The sequence below is a fragment of the Microcaecilia unicolor genome, chromosome 5, assembly GCF_901765095.1.
Source record: "Microcaecilia unicolor chromosome 5, aMicUni1.1, whole genome shotgun sequence".
NCBI classification, from domain to species: Eukaryota; Metazoa; Chordata; class Amphibia; order Gymnophiona; family Siphonopidae; genus Microcaecilia; species Microcaecilia unicolor.
The window spans coordinates 52,437,636-52,458,186 of NC_044035.1; the positions used below are offsets into that span (position 1 = coordinate 52,437,636).

Genomic DNA, 20,551 nt, shown 5'->3' on the forward strand with positions numbered 1-20,551 from the left:
CAGGTACTCTATTTGCTCAGGACTCCGAGTTGGTTTATTATCTGTGGGGTTTATTTCTCATCTTCCTCTCCCCTTTCCTAGTGCTGTCGTCACCTGCCTGGCCTTGGACCTGGCTTCTGCGTGGGATGACAAGGACCCGTTCACAGGATATCATTAGAAGAGGAGGAGCAGAAACTGGGGAGAAACAGAGAAAAAGAAGTGATGGGGGGGGAGGGGGGAGAGCAGAGGAGAAAGAGGGTCAGTTTTATGGTTAAAAAAAAATTCATATTCATTTCACAGTACAATATCAGACTAAGGGACCATTTTACCAAGCTACGGTTGGCACTAGTATGTGCCTCCCACTCGCCAAAAACACTTCTGTGGGATGTGCTGAAGCATTCTACAGTAGTGTGTTGATCACCGGGCACTAATCCCATCTATTGTTTAGCATGGGAGGCGTGTCTATGGGTGGAGAATAGGCATGCCCTGCACTGATTGGGTAGCTTGGGTACATTGTTGCTTGCTGCCTGATTAGTGCAGGAGCCCTTACCGCCTAGTAAATAGGTGGTGGTAAGGGCTCCCATCCTAATGGCCATGTGCTAAGCGGGAGGGGGAAAAATACAAATGCGGCTATTTTACTGCTTTGCTAAAAGTGACTACAGTGTGCGGCAAACAGCACTGGCCATGTTTTAGTGCGGCTTAGTGAAAGGGCCCCTAAATGTGGGCAACAATACATGATGAGGTTTGAAACCTGCGTAGTGCCACTTGTGCTTTATAAGTAGTGTGGCTGTCTGGTATCCGACGAAGCCTTGAACAGCATCCTTCTCTTGTCACTGCTATCTAAGTACGTAAGTATTGCCACACTGGGACAGAACAAAGGTCCATCAAGCCCAGCATCCTGTTTCCAACAGTGGCCAATCCAGGTCACAAATACCTGGCAAGATCCCCCAAAAGTTCAATACATTTTATGCTGCTTATTCCAGAAATAAGTAGTGGATTTTCCCGATGTCATTTTAATAATGGTCTATGGACTTTTCCTTCAGGAAGACGGCCAAACCTTTTTTTTAAACCCCGCTAAGCTAACTTCCTTTACCACATTCTCTGGCAACAAATTCCAGAGTTTAATTACACGTTGAGTGAAGAAAACTTTTCTCTGATTTATTTTAAATTTACTACTTTGTAGCTTCATCGCATGCCCCCTAGTCCTTGTATTTTTGGAAAGAGTAAACAAAGGATTCACGTCTACCTATTCCACTCCATTCATTATTTTATAGATCTCTATCCTATCTCCCCTCAGCTGTCTCTTCTCCAAGCTGAAGAGCCATAGATGCTTCAGCCTTTCCTCATAGGGAGCTTGCTTGGGACTGATATGGAAGGTAGTTGTGGGAATAGATTTGGATGCAGACGGGGTGGAGTGAGTATAGCAAATGGAAGAACTTAAGCTGGACGGATAGGATGAGGGCAGCTCTTATTTTATTTATTTTGGATTTTGCTTACACCTTTTTCAGTAGTAGCTCAAGGTGAGTTACATTCAGGTACTCTGGATATTTCTCTGTCCCAGGAAGGCTCACAATCTAAGTTTGTACCTGAGGCAATGGAGGGTTAAGTGACTTGCCCAAGATCACAAGGAGCAGCAGTGGGATTTGAACCGGCCACCTCTGGATGTTAAGACGGGTGCTCTAACCACTAAGCGGCTACTCCACAATCGTATGTTCTCTGCCATAGTATATTTTGTACCTGTGTATAGTATCCAGCACACGTAGTATCCCTTCTGGCCAAGTGCCAATGTTGCACCATCTCAGAGGTCTTTTGAAAAATCCCTACAGTACTGTTGATTGCAGATTAACAAGTGGCTAATTCTCTAAGCTATAAATACTTTGCTGAAAGTGACCTTTAGGTACCTGGTAACAGCCTTGTTCTCTGGCCACTTAATGAAGTGCAGGTTTAGAATGAGAGGATTAGAAACGAGGCTGGTCACAGCCTGCAACCTAATATCTCCACAAGAAGCAGGTCATGTGGAGGAGTTACGTACCAAGGCCTGCCAGTTTACCCTCTTATGATTCAAGTAGGAGTGTGGTCTTAAGGGCTTTGTCTCTGCAAGGAAAAAGGATGAGTGAGATAGGAAAAAATTGCCACAGCACAGGTGCTTCTTTATAACTATTTAATTTAAAAAGGAAACACTAACCTCATATTATACCGCAGTTGGAAATTAATAACTAGGAATCCAGTAGTAGTGTTCTATCAATGAATTAATGGAGACTGGTATCATTTCTATAAATTAGGCAACATTTTAGCCTAGTTCCCTACAGAGTATCTGGCTTTAAAATCATTATGCTGTTGTCTTAACATTTGCACCATAAATCCAATTTCATTCAAATTTGTTCCACAGAGAATAGAGCACCCTATAGTCCTCTCTTGTGCCCATGGTGCACCGGACACTTAGAATCTCTGTTTTCTTTTCCTTGTTTGAAGGGAAAGGGACTAGTTCAATTCCATTGTGATGTCACAAAGCATAGGTTAGTGGTTGTGGTCAGACAAGGAAACAGAGAGCATCATGAAACCTTCCCTTAGGTTCTCCTTGTTAGTTTCTCTGCGATTATTTGCTGTTCACAGGACTAAGATTTTCCTGTTCATGATTCAGTTGCTGAGTAGACGGACCATTTTTTTTTTAAATTCCACTCATATTACTGTTCCACTCATATTACTGTTTGTATCAGCAGAACTGATACAAACTGATACGGCTGGTAGCGCTATAGAAGTGATTTATATTTATAGTAGTAATCTGATCTGTCACTACTCTCATACCTCATTGATGGTCATGTCTTGATTGCAAGAGACATGTTAAGTGTGCCAGCAATGATTCTCTAGTGTAGAGCTCTACAATCCTGCTCGTGGAAGGCCGCAAACAGGTGTGGTTTTCCTATTATCTGAGCTAAGCAAATTACATTTGAACTAAGAAGCAAGCTATGCAAATAGTAAATACATCTGGTGAATGAGATCGTTCAGGTGTTGGGAGACTTCGCCAGTTACGCTTTCTCTTCTTGCTACAGTACTGAATTAAAGTATCAAAATACTACAAACAAAACATTTTATTGCTTTCAAAATCAGAGCTGTATGTCTTTAATGCAGTGAAGTATTGTTGTTTCAAAAGTAGTGTATTCTCTATGTCAGCAGTGTACTGAGCTGGAATTGCACACTGTGCAGCTGTTCCCCCCCCCCCCCCCCCCCCCGCCCGCCCACTCTGTCATAGCCAAGAGGAGGAGACAATGGACAGGGAGCAATTTTGATACCCCTGCCTCCCTTGCACTCTGTGTGGCTGCAGAGCCATTACCTAATGGTTAGTGCAGTGTGACCTAAGAATCGGGGAAAGTGGGTTCAATTCCTGCTGCAGCTCCTTGTGACTTTGGGCAAGTCACCTAACCCTCCATTGCCCCAGGTACAAAATAAGTACCTGTATATAATATGGAAACAGCTTTGATTGTAACCACAGAAAGGTAATATATCAAATCTCATCCCATTTCCCTTTCTTCTCAATTCCCATCTATTTGGTAAACATGAATGTAGGCCCTTTGGAGAAGGGACCTGCCAGGCTCTGTATGTGAGTCTTTTTTGTGTCTTTGGTTACCTTGTGTAGTGCATTTTTCTCGCTCTTCTCCTACAGTTCTGTGAATGTGGGGCATTGTTCATAATGAGGTGTAGATGCAGTCCCTGCATGATACGGGCAACGTCCAAGTATAGGCACTGAATCGCCACCTGCATTCGTCTGGGAACTTCTGCATTACAAACCATGACCACATTTCTCCTCATCTCTTCAGATTTCTAAAAAAACTTGTGAAAAAGATTTGGTTGTCAGTCTGTCTTTTCTGTCTCATTTCCAAGTCTGCACTTTCCATATCACAAACTGCAGGTGGGGCGGATGCCACTAAGTGCTGACCCACCTCTCTAGTTACGGCAATTTTTCTGCAATCTGGAATTTGGATGGTATTCAGTCTCGCGTCCTGCCTGTCTACCTGTCTGACAGTCGTGTCTCCAGCAGGTAGTCACATTCCCACACCTTTACACAGGGCTTTTTTTTTTTGAGGGGGTACTGAATACCGGCACCTATTCCATTGTCTGCTAAAACTGACCCTTGGACTCCAAGTTTTAATGAAAGAGCTCAGGCTCTACACACCAATTCTGCCTTGTCATAGATTCTGTGACTGGTTGCAGGGGGCCTGGCTATTGTGGGGTGGGTCCCCCAGTGATCACACCACCCCTGAAGGGTGGCCTTTACAGTTAACAACAACAACAGCAACAAATGGCTCTGAGTGACAGTGCAAATGGGAATTTGTAGAAACAAAATCCATGTTGCTTATTAATTTGATTAAGAGTTCCATCAGTCAGTGAGATGGGTTATGTCTAAAAACATTTTTCCCCTAAATGGAGTATTTTCTGCTTCCCACGTCTTCTTTTCCAGGGCTCCAAATAAAGCATCCGCTGACACTCTTTCAGTATTGCTAAAGCTCCCACTCTAGCCAGTCGTGGTCGCTATCCTCTCAGTACAAGGTTGCCAATGGGAGTTGCAGAGTTTTTAGTTTAGAAAGCATATTGCAAAGCTAAGGTGCCCTGTTTTTTTTTAGAGGTATACATGGTTGCCTTCTATGTAATTCTCTGGGGTTCTTTAAACAAAGTCATTGTATAAGAGTTGCCAACCAAACCAGATTGCCTTCTCATTTTTTTTTTTGCAATGAATGTATACTAATATATTACAAACAAACCCTTTTCAGAGAAGGGGAAGCGGTAGAACTAGAGGACATGAATGAGGTTGCAGGGTGGTAAACTTAGGAGTAACATAACATTGGACAAAGACCATATGGCCTATCCAGTCTCCCATCTATACCATCTACTGTCCCTTCCTCTTCCTTAGAGTTCCTATGTTCTTGTCCCAAGCGTTCTTGAATTCAGATAGTCTTCATCTCCGCCACCTCCACTGGGAGGCTGTTCCACAAATTCATCACCTTTCCATACAGAAGTATTTCCTTAAGAATATAAGAAGAGTCATACTGAGTTAGACCGATTCCTGCTTCCAACTGTGGCCAATCCAGGTCACAAGTAGCTGACACAGAATCCCATAGAAGAGCAAGATTTCATGCTACTGATCCAAGGGATAAGTAGTGGCTTTCCCCATGTCTAATAGCAGATTAGGAACTTTTCCTCCAGGAACTTGTCAAAACCTTTTTTAAACCCAAGTACGCTAACTGGTGTTATGACCTCCTCCAGCAATGAGTTCCACAGCTTAACTATTTGTTGAGTGAAAAAATATTTTCTCCTATTTATTTAAAAGTTATTTATATACTACCTACAAGCCCAAGAGCTTTTGATGTGGTGTACATTCAGGTACAGTAGATATTTTTCTGTCCCTGGAGGGTTGACAATCTAAATTTGTACCTAAGGCAATAGAGGATTAAGTGACCTGCTCACGATTATAATGAACATCAGTGGGATTTGAACTGAGCTCCCCTAATACTCAGCCCGCTGCTTCTCCACTGGAGTGTCCAGTTGTCTTTGTACTTTTTGCAGGAGTAAACAATCATGTTTACCCATTCTACTCCACTTGGGATTTTGTAGACCTCTATCATATCCCCCCTTAGACATCTCTCTTTTCCAAGCTGAAGAGACCTAACCTCTTACACCTTTCCTCATACGAGAAGAGTTCTATCCCCTTTATCATTTTGGTTGCCCTTCTTTGAGCCTATTCTAATTCCGCTACGTTGAGAGTATAGCAACCAGAATGGCATACAATTCTCAAGGTGAGATAGGACCATGGAACGATACAGAGACATTATAATATTCTTTGATTTATTTTCTGTTCTTTTCCCAACAATTCCTTTGTATAGTGTCTGCACTGCAGTTTGTCACGGGCGCATCGCTATCAAAAAGGTATTTTTAAAGACTCATCTCCATTAAAGTGACGACTTATTGAAGCGATTTCCTATCGCTTCAATCAAACACTGTTATGAATGCCACCTGGAGAGTCTGTCTGTAACATAGTAACATAGTAAATGACGGCAGAAAAAGACCTGCATGGTCCATCCAGTCTGCCCAACAAGATAAACTCATATGTGCTACTTTTTGTGTATACCCTACTTTGATTTGTACCTGTCGTCTTCAGGGCACAGACCGTATAAGTCTGCCCAGCACTATCCCCGTCTCCCAACCACCAGCCCCGCCACCCAATCTCGGCTAAGCTCCTTAGGATCCATTCCTTCTGATCAGGATTCCTTTATGTTTATCCCACACATGTTTGAATTCTGTTACCGTTTTAATTTCCACCACCTCCCGCGGGAGGGCATTCCAAGCATCCACTACTCTCTCCGTGAAAAAATACTTCCTGACATTTTTCTTGAGTCTGCCCCCCTTCAATCTCATTTCATGTCCTCTCGTTCTACCGCCTTCGCACCTCCGGAAAAGGTTCGTTTGCGGATTAATACTTTTCAAATATTTGAACGTCTGTGCTCTGCATGTGTAACCAAAGCTGGGTATTTGGTTAGTGTGGTGTGAGATTTAGAAGTTGGTGATGGTAGATTTGCTCTAAGGCTTGGGATGACTTTTTCTTTTTTAAATCTTTTTGTATTACTTCATAACATACCTAGTACTGGGAGGCTTTATGTTGCTGTTACTGAGATGAAACCAGATTCAGTTTTTTTGTTTTTTGTATGGTAAGCTTTATGGGGAAGTGTCCTCTTTCTGCTCTGCATGCTTTGCACACACTGGTGGTAGAGGAGTTGGGGCATCTATGAATGCAGAATATATTCATTTATTTATTGATTGATTTTGGATTTATTTACTGCCTTTTGGTGTACAGCAAGAATAAGTCAAACATAAGCAATAGACAATTACAACAGTAAAAATATTCAAACAGCAATACATTTTAATAGGCAGCATAGGGTGTAAGCAAAGATGGAATATATAGATGGTAGAGTAACAGAAGTAAGAAAATAAGAGACTAGTTTAAAGAATGCGCGTGTAATACTAATATGGGGGAGGGGGAACTTTTAACTCAGGAGCTGAGGAGTACAGTTTATTTACTCCCTCGTTTTAGTTATTTGTTGGGGGGAGGGCATTTTTTCTTCTTTCAAAAAGTTGAGAACATAAGCATTGCCATAGTGGAACAGGCCAAAGGTCCATCAACCCCATTATCTTGTTTCCAGCAGTGGCAGATCTAGGTCCAAGTACCTGGCAAGATCCCAAAACATATTTTATGCTGCTTATCCCAGGAATAAGCAATGGATTTCCCTAAGTCCATCTTTTTTTTTTTAGTTTCAACAATTTTTATTGATGATTCATCAATCAACACGTTCAATATACAACCAACAAAGAAATTAACATATCCTTCTGCGCGCGAAAGAGATAATGGTGACATCATCAAAAAAAATTAACATTCCCTCCCTTGCACAGTATTATTATTATTATCTCAATTCTTCATGGAAGTGCATAAACATATGAACCCTGTTTACAAAATGGTCACATACAACAACCACATTAAATATACTAATAAAACCCCTCCAAGCGAGAGACCTTGTCTCTTATAGCCTCTCGCGACCTATATACCAACATTCTTGTGAAGGATTATCTGAATATGCTCCATACAAGACATGCAACCTACAAACAGACCACCCCCACGAGTGGTGCAGAAGAGTATCCCCCAAACCTCCCTCCTCTCCTCCCCGCCCCCCCCCCAAAAAAAAAACTAGTTCAATGATTTGGAAGAGAATTCAAAACAAAGCTTTGAGCTCTAGGGGACAAAGACTGTATATATGGCTCCCAAGTAGCGAGGAACAAATGGTGCCTCCGAGAAGATAACCCAACCACCCGGCATTCTAATAACATGAGTTTGTGCAATTTATTATGCCAGTGCCAATAATCAGGTGGTGACGCCCCCTTCCATAAGCAGAGAATAACCCTTTTCCCCAACATACAGGCTTTACGTACTAATATTTCCACTCGTATACAAAATAACAATATTATTGGGGAAAAGCCTCAAAAACTCCTAGATTAAATATTCATCTATCGGAGCTGAAACAGACCAACTAGTCTTCTCTTCATCATAGGCAAAAACCCCTTATTGGTGCAGCACTATATAACCTTAACTGGCTGCACTCTAGTACTCTATGGATACTAATATATTTATTTTTGTATTTTTTTGGTGAATCTCATCATTGTTGCGTGATGGTTACTGGAACATGCCAAACAATCTAATATATTGCACTTAACTTTATTGCATAGCGTGCCATTCGATGCTGCTCCACGCTATGCTATTCCACTCTTTGGCTCAGGGTAACAAAGAGTGGAATAGCACAGCGTGGAGCAGCATCGAATGGCACGCTATGCAATAAAGTTAAGTGCAATATATTAGATTGTTTGGCATGTTCCAGTAACCATCACGCAACAATGATGAGATTCACCAAAAAAAATACAAAAATAAATATATTAGTACCCATACATGCTAATTTTCAAAGCACTTAGCCTCCCAAAGTTCCATAGAAACCTATGGAACTTAGCCTCCCAAAGTGCTTTGAAAATATGCACTAGAGTGCAGCCAGTTAAGGTTATATAGTGCTGCACCTTTGCCTATGATGAAGAGAAGACTAGTTGGTCTGTTTCAGCTCCTATAGATTAATATTTAATCTAGGAGCTCTTTGAGGCTTTTCCCCCAATAATATTGTTATTTTGTTTACGCGTGAAAATTTGAATATTTAGACATTGTTAAATCTCCACACCACCAATTGTGTTTTTTAGTTGATTTTACGTACTAATAGAAATGCACCCCCACAATTCAAAGCAAAAGATTCATGTTTATCCAGCAGTGCGCCCAAAGGAGAAAGCGTTATCTGGGTCCTCAACAGGCCTCCCAAAAATTTAAACAGGGACCCCCAAAAAAATGAACCTTCGGGCATTCCCATAAAGAATGAAAAAAAGAGCTCACCCCATATTTGCATTTAGAGCAAAGAGGCTCCTCCACCCCTCCCATTCTAAAAATTAGGGCCTTGGTCAGATATGCTCTATGTAGGATTCTGTATTGGCATTCGCGAAGATCCGTGTTCATGGACATTGTAGGAATACGGGCTGTTAACTTATTAAAATCTATCATTAGAACCGGACGTCTCAGATCTCATGCCCAGCGGGCCGCAATATGCAATTTATCCTTACTTATGGCCAACCTTTTTAGCACCCTATACAGGCCTGAAACTGAGATCCGTTCCCCCGAGACCGAACCAAACAGATCTCGAACGTGTCTACCATGTCCTGCCCCCAAAGCCTCACCGCGCAGCCTAGAGACATAATGTGTCAGCTGATTGTACACAAATATGTTGCTAAGGTCAAAGCCAACCCCTATTGCCCCCAGATTCAACAAGGTCCCTCCTGCAGTTAAAACATGTTCCAATCTCATTATACCCATGCTCGCCCATCTCCAAAACGCCTGATTCTCTGAGCCTGGGGAAAACGCTAGATTGCCCTGCAAAGGCAATAAATCAGAGACCTCCAAGTCTATTCCCCAGCGTCTGGTCAAATCCTTCCAAAGTTCCAGTAATGGCCGCAACAAAACGCTATTCCGGAAGCAGGCTGGAATAGTCAGCCTCGGGGCTTGCAACAAAAAGTACAGGTGACACGGACTTAAAATAGTCCTCCAACTGCCTGGGAGTAAAATTCTCTCTATGGAGGAGCCAGTCCCCCAAGTGACGTAGTAAACACGCCTGGTTGTATCTCCGTAGGTGCAGGATGCCCAAGCCACCCTCCCTCCAGGACCCCAACATAAGCTGTATTGCTAGTTTTGATTTCTTACCACCCCAGATAAATGTGCATAGATGTTTATATAACATCTGCAAATCCATATTTAGGATACGAAGGGGGAGCATCTGCATTACATATAGCCACCTCGGAAACTCCACCATACGAAACAAGTGAATTCTGCCATGCAAGGTGAGAAGCAAAGATTTCCATTTATTTAGGTGTTCCATGGTCCGTTCTAACAAACTAGCAATATTAGCCTGGTATAGAGACGCTCTTTTCATGCCAATCTTTATTCCCAGGTATGTAAAAGATTTGCGAGCCCAATGGAAAGGGAAGCCCTCCCCCCATTCGTGTCTCAACTGCTTTGTAGAGGTGAGAGCCAGCGTCTTTGAAAAATTCAATTTAAACCCAGAAAAATCCCCAAATTCCTGAAATAACTCCAAAAGCGCTGTTAAAGATCTCCGAGGGTGTGTAAGATGTATAAGTAAATCGTCCGCAAATGCTGAGATCAGGATCGTAGATTTCCCAATGGAAACTCCTGAAATCTTTGGGTGAGACCTAATATCCCTAAGAAGTGGATCTAGTATTAATACAAATAACAAAGAGGACCATGGGCACCCTTGCCTCGTACCCCTATGAATAGGGAACGCCTGGACCTTTCTCCATTTACAAACAAAAATGCATGAGGGTCTGAATATAAGACCTTCACTGCCTCGCCAAAGAAGCCCTCCAAGCCCACTTTTCTCATTATGGCAAAAAGGAATGACCATATGACGCGATCAAAGGCCTTCTCCGCGTCAAAGCTGATTAATAGAGATAGTAAACGAAGTCTCTCCACCACCTCCAAGGAAGCCAAAAGTGCCCAAACAATCCTAGTCACTGCCCTGCCCTTCACAAAGCCCACCTGTGGGGAGAATATTAAGTCTAGCAGTATGCGAGATAATCTATTAGCCAATACCTTGGCATACAGTTTTGCATCACAGTTTAGGAGGGAGATAGGGCGATAAGACCTCTAAGTCCATCTTAATAATGGCTTATGAAATTTTTTTTAGGAACTTGTCCAAATCTTTTGTAAACTCTGCTAAGCTAACTGCGCTTACCGCATTCTCGGGCAATTAATTTAATTACATGTTTAGTGAAGAAATATCTTCTCTGGTGTGTTTTAAATGTACTTCTTAGTTGCTTCATCGTGTGCCCCCTAATTCTTGTATTTTTGGAAAGCGTAAACCAGCAATTCACATCTACCCATTCCACTCCACTCGGTATCTTATAGACCTTTATCATATCTCCTCTCAGCCATCTCTTCTCGAACCTGAAGATCCCTATCCTCTTTAGCCTTTCCTCATAGGAAAATCGTCCCATCCCTTTTATCATTTTCATCATCATTTTAATCATCCTTCTCTGTACCTTTTCTAATTCCGCTATATCTTTCTTGAGATGCAGTGACCAGAATTGCACTCAATATTCGAGATGCGGTTGCACCATGGAGCGATACAAAGGCTTTATAAAGTAATCTTGGTTCTCCATTCCTTTCCTAATAATTTCTTGCACACTGAGCAGAGGGTTTCAGCATATCATCAATGATGAAATCTAGATCCTTTTCCTGGGCGGTGACTCTTAATGTGGCATCATGCATCACAGAGCTATAGTTTGGGTTCCTCTTGCCTACATGCATCACTTTGCACTTGTGCTCAGGCACAGTCCTCCCGTAGAAGTTACCCCTATGATCAGAGCTAATAGGGTGCATAAATTTGCATACTGTTAGGTTTGATCATAGGGGTGTTATAGCCTCGCGCTGTTCCAGTGCCACTTTTAGAGCGCTGTTTGGAACAGCACGGGGCTTCTGATCATTGTTCCAAAAGGGACTATGGCTGCTCGTGTATTTAAAGTAAGTTAAAAATATAGCGCAATGAAGGCAGATAAAGACTATGTGGCCTATTCAATCTGCCTTTCACTCCCTAAGAGATCCTATGTACTTGTCCCAAGCTTTCTTGAATTCAGATACAGTTTTCATCTCCCACCGAGGCATCAGCAAATATAACATAAATAACTAGGTTTATCTCAGAAGAATGCATGATATTAAATCTCAGTTTAAACATAATCCATCAAGCCTCTGCTACATCTTACCCATGTTACAAATACAGTTTTACTCCAGAAAACAATTTTTTTTTAGGGGGAAGGAGGCAAGGGGAAAATGAACATTTTCAACTGAATCAAAACTGGTCTCCACTGGGCTGTAGCACAATGAACCTTCATTTCCAGCTACCCTACGATTCTCGTGTTGGCCAGCTATCCCAGGAAACAGAGACTAGACTAGGGCACTGAGCCAACACCTTCCACATGATATAAACATAACAAGGCCACTGAGGCAGCTCCTTCTGCTAAGCTCAGCAGCCTCAAAAAATGTGAGGGTCATACATTCAGAGTTAAGATTTTATATTACATACACAGCTCACAGAAACCATAAGATTAAAACAGAGTTCTTGTTGGACAACTGTCGACACTTTATAAAAGGGGACATTGCAGTTATGAAAACTCAGTGCTGCAGTAATAAGTGTAAGCTGCCAAACTTGTTTGGATGAATATTTCTAGTTACCAAGTCCCAGTCTACTTATCCTAATTGCAGGTACACCCAACACATACAGAACAGCTTTTCTGAAAAACAGATATGAATATGCACACATCAAAGTCATAGCTTTAAAGTTTGTAATAGTAACACTGCATTCTTCTGTACAAATTGTCAAGCCTTAGTGGATTTGGGTGAGATGGTGGGCAGCATAAGCTTACCGTGCAGTGGGTGAACCCCCCCCCCCCCCATTTTTGTTGTTACTTGAAAAGGTGACTAGCAACTGTTAGCTTACAGCCATTGGGCAGTGTTCAGCTTGTTAAGAGTCAGACGCTGTACTTATTGTTTATGCTGCTGAAATAGCGAGGAGCATTTAAGCAGAAAAAAATCCACATGTGTAATGAGCAGATGGTTCACTGTGGGTGCAAATTCTGTAATGTGCAGTCGTGCAGAATTCCCTCAGGAGTAATGGGTGGGTCTTATATTATTCTGTTAGTTACATGTGTAAGTTGCAAGCGTCACAGCTACGCCTACTACAGACATGGCGTAAATGTTGGCTCCTACATTTAGGTGCGCCAGTACTGATTCATGCTACTATTCTATAATGGCATCTTGGCCCACAGATGCCATTATGGAAATGCTGCTCAGCACTTGGCATTGGGGCACCTAAAATGAAGTGTCAAGTTATAGAAATGCCCCTAGCATTGGAGCCGACTCTGTGGGTGCTGTGGGTGCTTGAGCACCCCCAATATTGAGAAAATTCCTTGTATGTGTCCAGGGAGGGGTCATTTCCATTGGGCTTAGCACCCCCAATAATTTTGAAAAGGTGGCTCCTATGGCCCTTAGGGAGCTGACCTGGTGTGTGGAGTTAGAGAGCCAGCAGCAGCTGATTGCAGGGAGCCAGTGGGGAGAGAACTTTGGTTCTGGTAACATTGCATGGCGGGAAGCCACATCTCCCGACTGTGACATCATCAGCTGCGTATATGTTTGAGCCTCCTTGCTCATGACCGCAGTTGCATGGCCCATGGGGTGCATGACCAAAGGGTGTCGCACCCCTTAGGTGCCTCTTTGGCGTACTAGGTCTTTCAGATATTCTTCCTTTCATAATGGTAAAAAGGAAGGTCAAGGCAAAGGCAGCTTCTACCCCCATCCATTACTGTGAACGGTCCAGTGGACAAGCGCTGGGTTACTCCAGTTCTGGTGAGTACTATGACTCTGCTTAACTCCTCATCTCAGTCTGCCTCAAGTCTGGGGGTGTCATTTAGCCCCACTGAAAGGGTTCCTCTCCCAGCCCCTGGAGGTTTCATTGAGCAATTTCCTTTAAAACCACGTAAAATAGCTACTGGCAGTGAAGTAAATGTGAACGAGAAACCAAGCCCTCCATCTGTGGTTAAGAAAACTTATTTGCCTATTCCAGTACCGCTATCCTTGCCTGTAGACTCAGCAAGTGGTCTCTCTTTCCTACAGCTCCTGACCAGGTTACTCTGAAGGACATTTGGGCCTTATCCTATATAATAAAACACACCTCCAACATTCTGAAGCTGACTGCATGGCTGAGGCATTCCTGCTTTCTGTATCCATCTCCTGAATTGACATCACGTACTTCTGGGTTCGTCACAAGCAAAAGTGACCAACCACACAAGGTTTCTCAGCTTCAGAATGTTGGAGGTGCATTCTATTAAATAGGATTGGTCAGTTCCTTGAAGCACAGCCAGAGCTCAGTGTCCTGCACAGTAACGCTCAGACACCAGAGAGAGAGATGGGGGGGCCTGACACCAGAGAGAGGGAGGGAGGGGGGAGGTATATCTGTCACACACACTCTTTCTCACACACACACTCTCTCTTTCACAGTCAATGTCTTTCTCTCTCTAACTCTCACACATTCTATGTCTCACACTGTATCACATTCACTTTCTATGTGTCACACAGTCACTCACACAGTCACTTGGTCTCATACACTCAGTCTCACAGAGAGTCTGTGTCTCACACATACTCTCTCTCGCACACACTGTATCTGTGTGAAACACACTCTCTCTCTCTCTCTCACACTGTGTCTCACACACGCACTTGCACACACTCTCATTCTCACAGACACACTCGCACCCAGACTCACTCTCTTTCTCTCACACACACACACTCGCACATTCACTCTCTCTCTCACACATAGTCACTCTCACATACACTCTCTCAAACATACACACTCCGAGGAAAACCTTGCTAGCGCCCATTTCATTTGTGTCAGAAACGGGCCTTTTTTACTAGTTGTCTAATAACATATCATTGAAGGGTATGACTGATCAGGTTGTTAAATTTTCACAAGGTACTGCTGAGAAATTGACTGAGGTAGATGGTAGACTTAAGATCAAGGATACTTGTGATGTTTTCTGTTCTCAGTTGACTTCATTGCAGTCTTTGGGAGCAGCAAGAGTTAAGGACACTTTAACTCTTCATAGGCACGTAGAATTCTTGGAAAATTCTCTAAGGGATTAAGAACCTTAGTGCTTCGTTTACTAAAATGCACTAGCGTTTTTAGCACATGCTAACACTAGAGACCTCCATAGGAATATATGGGTGTCTCGAGTGTTAGCCCGCGTTAAAAGCGTTAGCATGCTTACAGCGCAGCTTAGTAAATAGAGCCCTTAGGTTGTTACATTTTCCAAGAACCCATCTTCTACTACCAGAGATTTTGTTTCATAATTATCTAAAATCAGTTTTGCAGATGACGGAGGCAGATAGTATTTTACTGTTTAAATTATATTATATTACCAGTTCTGTCAACGAATTAGAACACGAAGAACAGGTTGAGAATGATCCTACAATTGCAAAATCAAGTTTTGGAAACTTCTCAGGATATCATGTCTTTTAGGGCGACTTTGCTTGTTACTCTTGCTACAGAAAAAGGCAAACGATCAGTCTTGAAAACTTACCTCCCTGTTTACTAACAACGTCCCTGGCAACGACGACACGGCCCATTCAAAGGGAATGGGCTGTGTTGGCATTAGCGCACCACCAGCAGCTAGCTCAGCTTAGTAAAGGGGGGAGGGGGGTATTTTTCTAAAAATAAAAATAAACTTTTATGTGGTCAGAAAATAACCATTTCTCCTGATGTTTCTAGAGCTACCCAACTGAGAAGGCAATTTCTTCAGCTAAAACCTAAGTGTTAGCTATTGGAGCTACTTTTTTGTGTGTTTTCCTTGTAGATGCTTAATTTCCTATTAACAAGTTAATTACATTTGTAATGATCCTTCTCAGTTGGAGGCCTTCCTTATGAACAAGTAGTTTTTTTTTTAATTTTTTTTTCCTTGGGGAAGTCGGGCAAAATTGTTGCGGGAAGTGTTTTAACATCATTCTTATGTAACCCTATAATATTCTCTTATTCTGCACATTCAGGTCACTTTCCCATGATGTAGTCTTTAATTTTGTTAGTTTTATCCTTCCATTTGTTGATGGAAAGTTTTATTTTGTTGCAAATTTTACTTGCTTGTTTGTAATTTGCAAAACTTTTCATTAAAAAAATGAAAAAACAAAACCCTATGCCTCCAGGAATACCTGCACACAACATGAGCGCAAATGTGTGCACTTACTTGCATATATATATATATATATATATATATATAATCTTAATATAATAATTTGTCCGTGTCCCTGGATGGATGGCTGTCTAGAACCGTAAGCAAATGAGCTTACGTCAGCTCACCAACAGCGTTCCCCTCTCAGTGTTGTTCCTTTCCCTCTCAGTGTCCCGCCCTCGTGGAAGGATGAAATGACATCAGAGGAGGGCGGAACACTGAGAGGGAAGGCTGGAGGCGACATGAGCCGAGCCTAGCCTGCCGCTGCTGCGACCTCAGGTATGGAGTGGAGGGGAGGGGAGGATTGCTGGACATGGATGGGATGGGAGGGCAGAGGAGGGGAGGGGAGAGAGACGAGAAAACGCTTAGACGATAGCCTTCCTAGGGCCCATTTCATTTGTTCCAAAACAGGCTATTTTCCTTGTGTGGGTGTGTATATATATATATACACACACACTCTATCATACTTTTTGGTTAAAAGGCAATGTACAATTTTATAAAAAGTCTTTTTTCACAAGTAAAACAGGCTTAACGCAACTGTAGTCCTTCTCTGTCCCCATGAGCACCTACTTGTGATGCACTGTTTGTGTTTTTTTTACATATGTATACCCACAAACAGTTTTGTGTGTGCCAAACATGATCAGTAAGAGCAATAAGATGATTAAGATCTGATGGGTTATGACAACCTGTTGTACCATCATTTGTAAACATTGACTATGCAGAGACAAGAGATGCTGGTTGACAATAAAAGGACCAGTGTTATGGAATAAGTTACCTTGTTACAACTTTGCAGCAGTTTAAAAGGTCACTGAAAACACACTTTTTCGTTCAGGCCTTCTGAGTAGTGGTCCATGTGGAGCTGTGACTTCAGCATTATGGAGCAAACGTGAGGTTCTCTGTGATAAAGTGTAATGTTGCAGCAGCTTAAATTTGTGGCTTTTTGTGGTTATGTCTTATGATAGTTCATTTGTTTTAAATTGTAAACTGCTTAGGTTTAAGCAGGTATAATTTTTTGTTAATAAATTTGTGGAAAATGCTTTATAGAATCATCCAGTGAGTATGGGGTACCCTATACCTATTGTGTGTGTATTTCTGACACCTGTCCTTTAATTTTCTCCTAGGACGCAATGAACCTCTGAAAAAGGAAAGACCCAAGTGGAAAAGTGACTACCCTATGACAGACGGGCAGTTGCGAAGCAAGCGGGACGAGTTCTGGGACACTGCACCTGCGTTCGAGGGCCGCAAGGAGATCTGGGATGCCTTGAAAGCTGCAGCGTATGCAATAGAAGCCAATGACCTTGAGCTGGCTCAGGCCATTGTAGATGGTGGCAGTATTACCCTACCTCATGGTAAGTGATGCTTTCTAGAGGTCCTAACCTGGATGTGGATGTCTCTCAGAGGTAGATTTGTCTTTATGGAAAAGCTTATGTAGCACAGAAGCTGTAATGTTTGTTTCTTAGTATTTACAATTGAAGTTTGAGCAGATGGAGACTGGGGAGTCCCACGCACTTGAAGTGACCATATAGTAATCCCACAGGATGTTGCAGCGCACAGCCAAGTAAAGGGTCTTTCTTTCCATAGGAAGGGTCCACATCCCTGGGTAGTCCTAAGAGGGCTAGTGTCTATCGTATCCTGTCGACTGCTCGCAGGGTCTTGGTTCTGGGCCTCCTTATGCTCAGGGTGAACAAACCAGTTCAAAATCCAAACATCAGCAAGACACCATATATTTTAAGATCAGTTTGTATAAGTCCACAAGATAAGCTCCAGCCCCAGATTCCTCCCCAGCAACTTAAAATCTACGGATTTTAAATGCCCGTAAGTTGTATGCAAATTAGGTCTAAAAGAAATCCAGTACCACCTTTTTAGTCTGTTCCCTGATTTGGGCTCTCCCAGCTTTAAGAGCTCTGGGGACCCCTGACAGCTCCTCCCTTGGGATAGTTTTCTCACATAACATGCACTATCTCCTGCCCCATAGCTGTCAACCAGAAAGTTGTGGGTGAGTCTTTCTTGCACAAAGGAATTCCCCTCTGTCTTTTCATATTTCCATATCTTGATGTTCTGTGAAATTGAGTGCATCAGGGCAATCCATAAACTCATCATCGGACATTTGGTCCTCTTCGTGTATCTCAGGTACCTCTACTTCCTTAGGGGTGGGTTCCTTAAGCCTCTTATGTCCTGTTAAGAGCTCCCCCACCCTAGGCCCTTTGGGAGCCATTGTATGTTGTCTACAGATCCAGGGAAGTTCATCTTCCCCAGGGCTCTTCCCTTCACTAGTTGCTCCTCTACAAATCTTCCTGTGCACTTGTGACCCTATTCTAGACCGGGAATTCCATGTTTCCTTGTATACTCTGTGTTCCCTTCACAATAATTTCCTTGGGGATGGGGACTTTGGGGTTAGGCTTAGACTGATGCTCAGGCATCCTCCTAATTATGACAGTACATACAAATTTCAGATAATTTATGTCGAATATAACACACTGCTTGCACCCAGGGACAGATCACAAGTTTGTGGGCCTCTGGGCCAACTAGAACATAGGACCCCCCCTTCCTGGCTGCAACTACCAAGTATATAGCTTTACTCGGGGCTTTTTTTGTGCCGGTATGCACTGGTACAGTGTATTAGCAGCTTTTTTTACGAGCTCCCCACGAACAAGCCTCTGTCCTGACCTGGTTTCTCTCTCCACCTCCCCCCCCCCCCCCCAGGTGTATCTTTCAAATCGATTTTCCTCTTCAGATCACTAACAGTGACAGCATTTCACATTTGACCTCGAGTGTCGGCTCTGGAGTCCTTCTCTCTGCTGTACCCCACCTCCTTTGATGTAGCTTCCTGTTTTCGCAGGGGCGTAGCAGAGAGAAGAACTCCAGGGCTGACGCTCACAGCTGAATGTGAAATGCTACCACTTTTAGTGGTCCAAAGAGGAAAATTACATTGAAAGGTACATTTTTTGGGGGGGGGGGGGATGTTGCATGGGGAAATGTTTACCCAGGCCAGGGGGTGGGGGCGGCAGGGAGCATGAGAGACATGCTAGACAGTGGGGGAAGGGGAAAGAAGAATAGGGAAAGATACTGGACCTGGGGCAGAGGTGGAAGGGAAGGTGAGATACTAGAAAATGGTGGGGGGGGGGGGAGAGAGGAAATGGGTCATGGGGTGAAGGGGAGGGAGGAAAGAGAAGAAGGGGAGAGAGTGAAACATGCTGGCTCTTGGGGTGGAGTCCACTGCTGGCTCGGCAGTGATTACCACAGGCGCTCTCCGGCCAGCCCAGGGATCCTTCTCTCTCTTACAACTTCCTGTTGCTGCATGGGAAGGACGCAACAGAGGGAAAGCCTTTGAGCTGCTGGAGGGAGTCTGTTGTAATCACTAAGGGCAATGCTGATGAACTCTGCAAGTTTGTAGAGCCTTCGGGGGTGGGGAAGTAAGGAGGTGATTCTGGACCTACAGGGGGGGGTGGGGAGGAGAGAAGCTGCACTTGTATGAAAGGAAGAGAGAGGAGAGGGGAGAAGCTGTCCATGGATAGAAGGGAAGGGAAAGGAGAGGAGAGGAGATGGGGACAAGGTGCCCATGGATGGAAGGGAGAGGAGAGGGGAACATGCTGCCATATTGATAAAAGGGAGAGGAGAGGGGACATGCTGCACATGGGTGGAGGGGAAGGGAAGAGATGCAGTATTCTGCTGATAGGATTTTCTACACAGAAACTATTTCCCAGTAAGAGATGTGTTGATATTCTAGGGACTAGTGTAATATTTTCATTGATGGCCTTTTTATATGTTCCTTGTCTGGTAAAAAGGGTGTGGCTACTGTAGGGGCAGAGCCATGATAGTAACCCCACTCCTAATGTTTCCCTATATGAGTACTGCTACCTTGTACCTTTTTTTTTCTACAAAAAAGCACTGGTTTTACTATCCATTATACAAGCAACTGTGCAAGTGTTTTAAATGTATACAAGTGTGCACATAATATCAAGTTATTGAAGAAATGGTAAATGTCAGGGTTTCAGCAGAGTTTATAAACAGCTTTATCATGTTCCTGAGAAACACAACGATTGGACAGTACATGTAGACTGCTATCCAAAGCCCGCCTAGATAATAAGAAGGGCCCCCCCTCCCCAGATCTTTGGGTCCCTGGTTCTGGGCCCTGTATACCCTTGTGGAGATCCATCCCTACTTGTACCCACATTAATAATGATCAGATGAGATGGTGGGATGCATTCTCAGTTGTAATTGTTTCTTGTACATTTTTTAATGATGCTTGTTTTATGTATGTATTATTGTAACCTTAGATTTTTTTTGTTTGTTTTTTACATAATGTGAGCTATAAATATTTTTTATATAATATAAATAAATATCTTGTGCCCTCTGTCATGTAGGTGGAAAGTGTGCTGTTACAAACCGTGCTCCTAGTTCACACCCTATCTGACTCTTCAAAGGGAAACTCCCCAGGAAGTTTTCCTTAGAAAATTAACTTGCAAGCCCCGACCTGCAAGTTACCTGCAGGGTTTCATGTGACTTGTTTAGGTTACAAAATGTGTGGTTGGGAGGGAAGGGCCTAGCCTCACTCATTAGGAGTGTGTCACATTCATTTGAAGGTTCTCTCGCTCTCTCCAGTGGCATCTCTAGACATAAATATTTGGGGTGGCAAGTTAGGTATGGTGGGTGGCCACATTATACC

The 20,551-nt window shown here is 43.1% G+C and overlaps 1 protein-coding gene across 1 annotated transcript in view; it reads left to right on the top strand.

The window, feature by feature from the left end:
* The window catches only part of UBTD1 (ubiquitin domain containing 1), a 142,466-nt gene that overhangs the window by 89,801 nt on the left and 32,114 nt on the right, over positions 1–20,551 (top strand). The window contains exon 2 of the mRNA XM_030202896.1: positions 17,007–17,234. Within this exon, the coding sequence (XP_030058756.1) occupies positions 17,007–17,234 (228 nt within the window). The remainder of the gene's footprint in view (positions 1–17,006; positions 17,235–20,551) is intronic.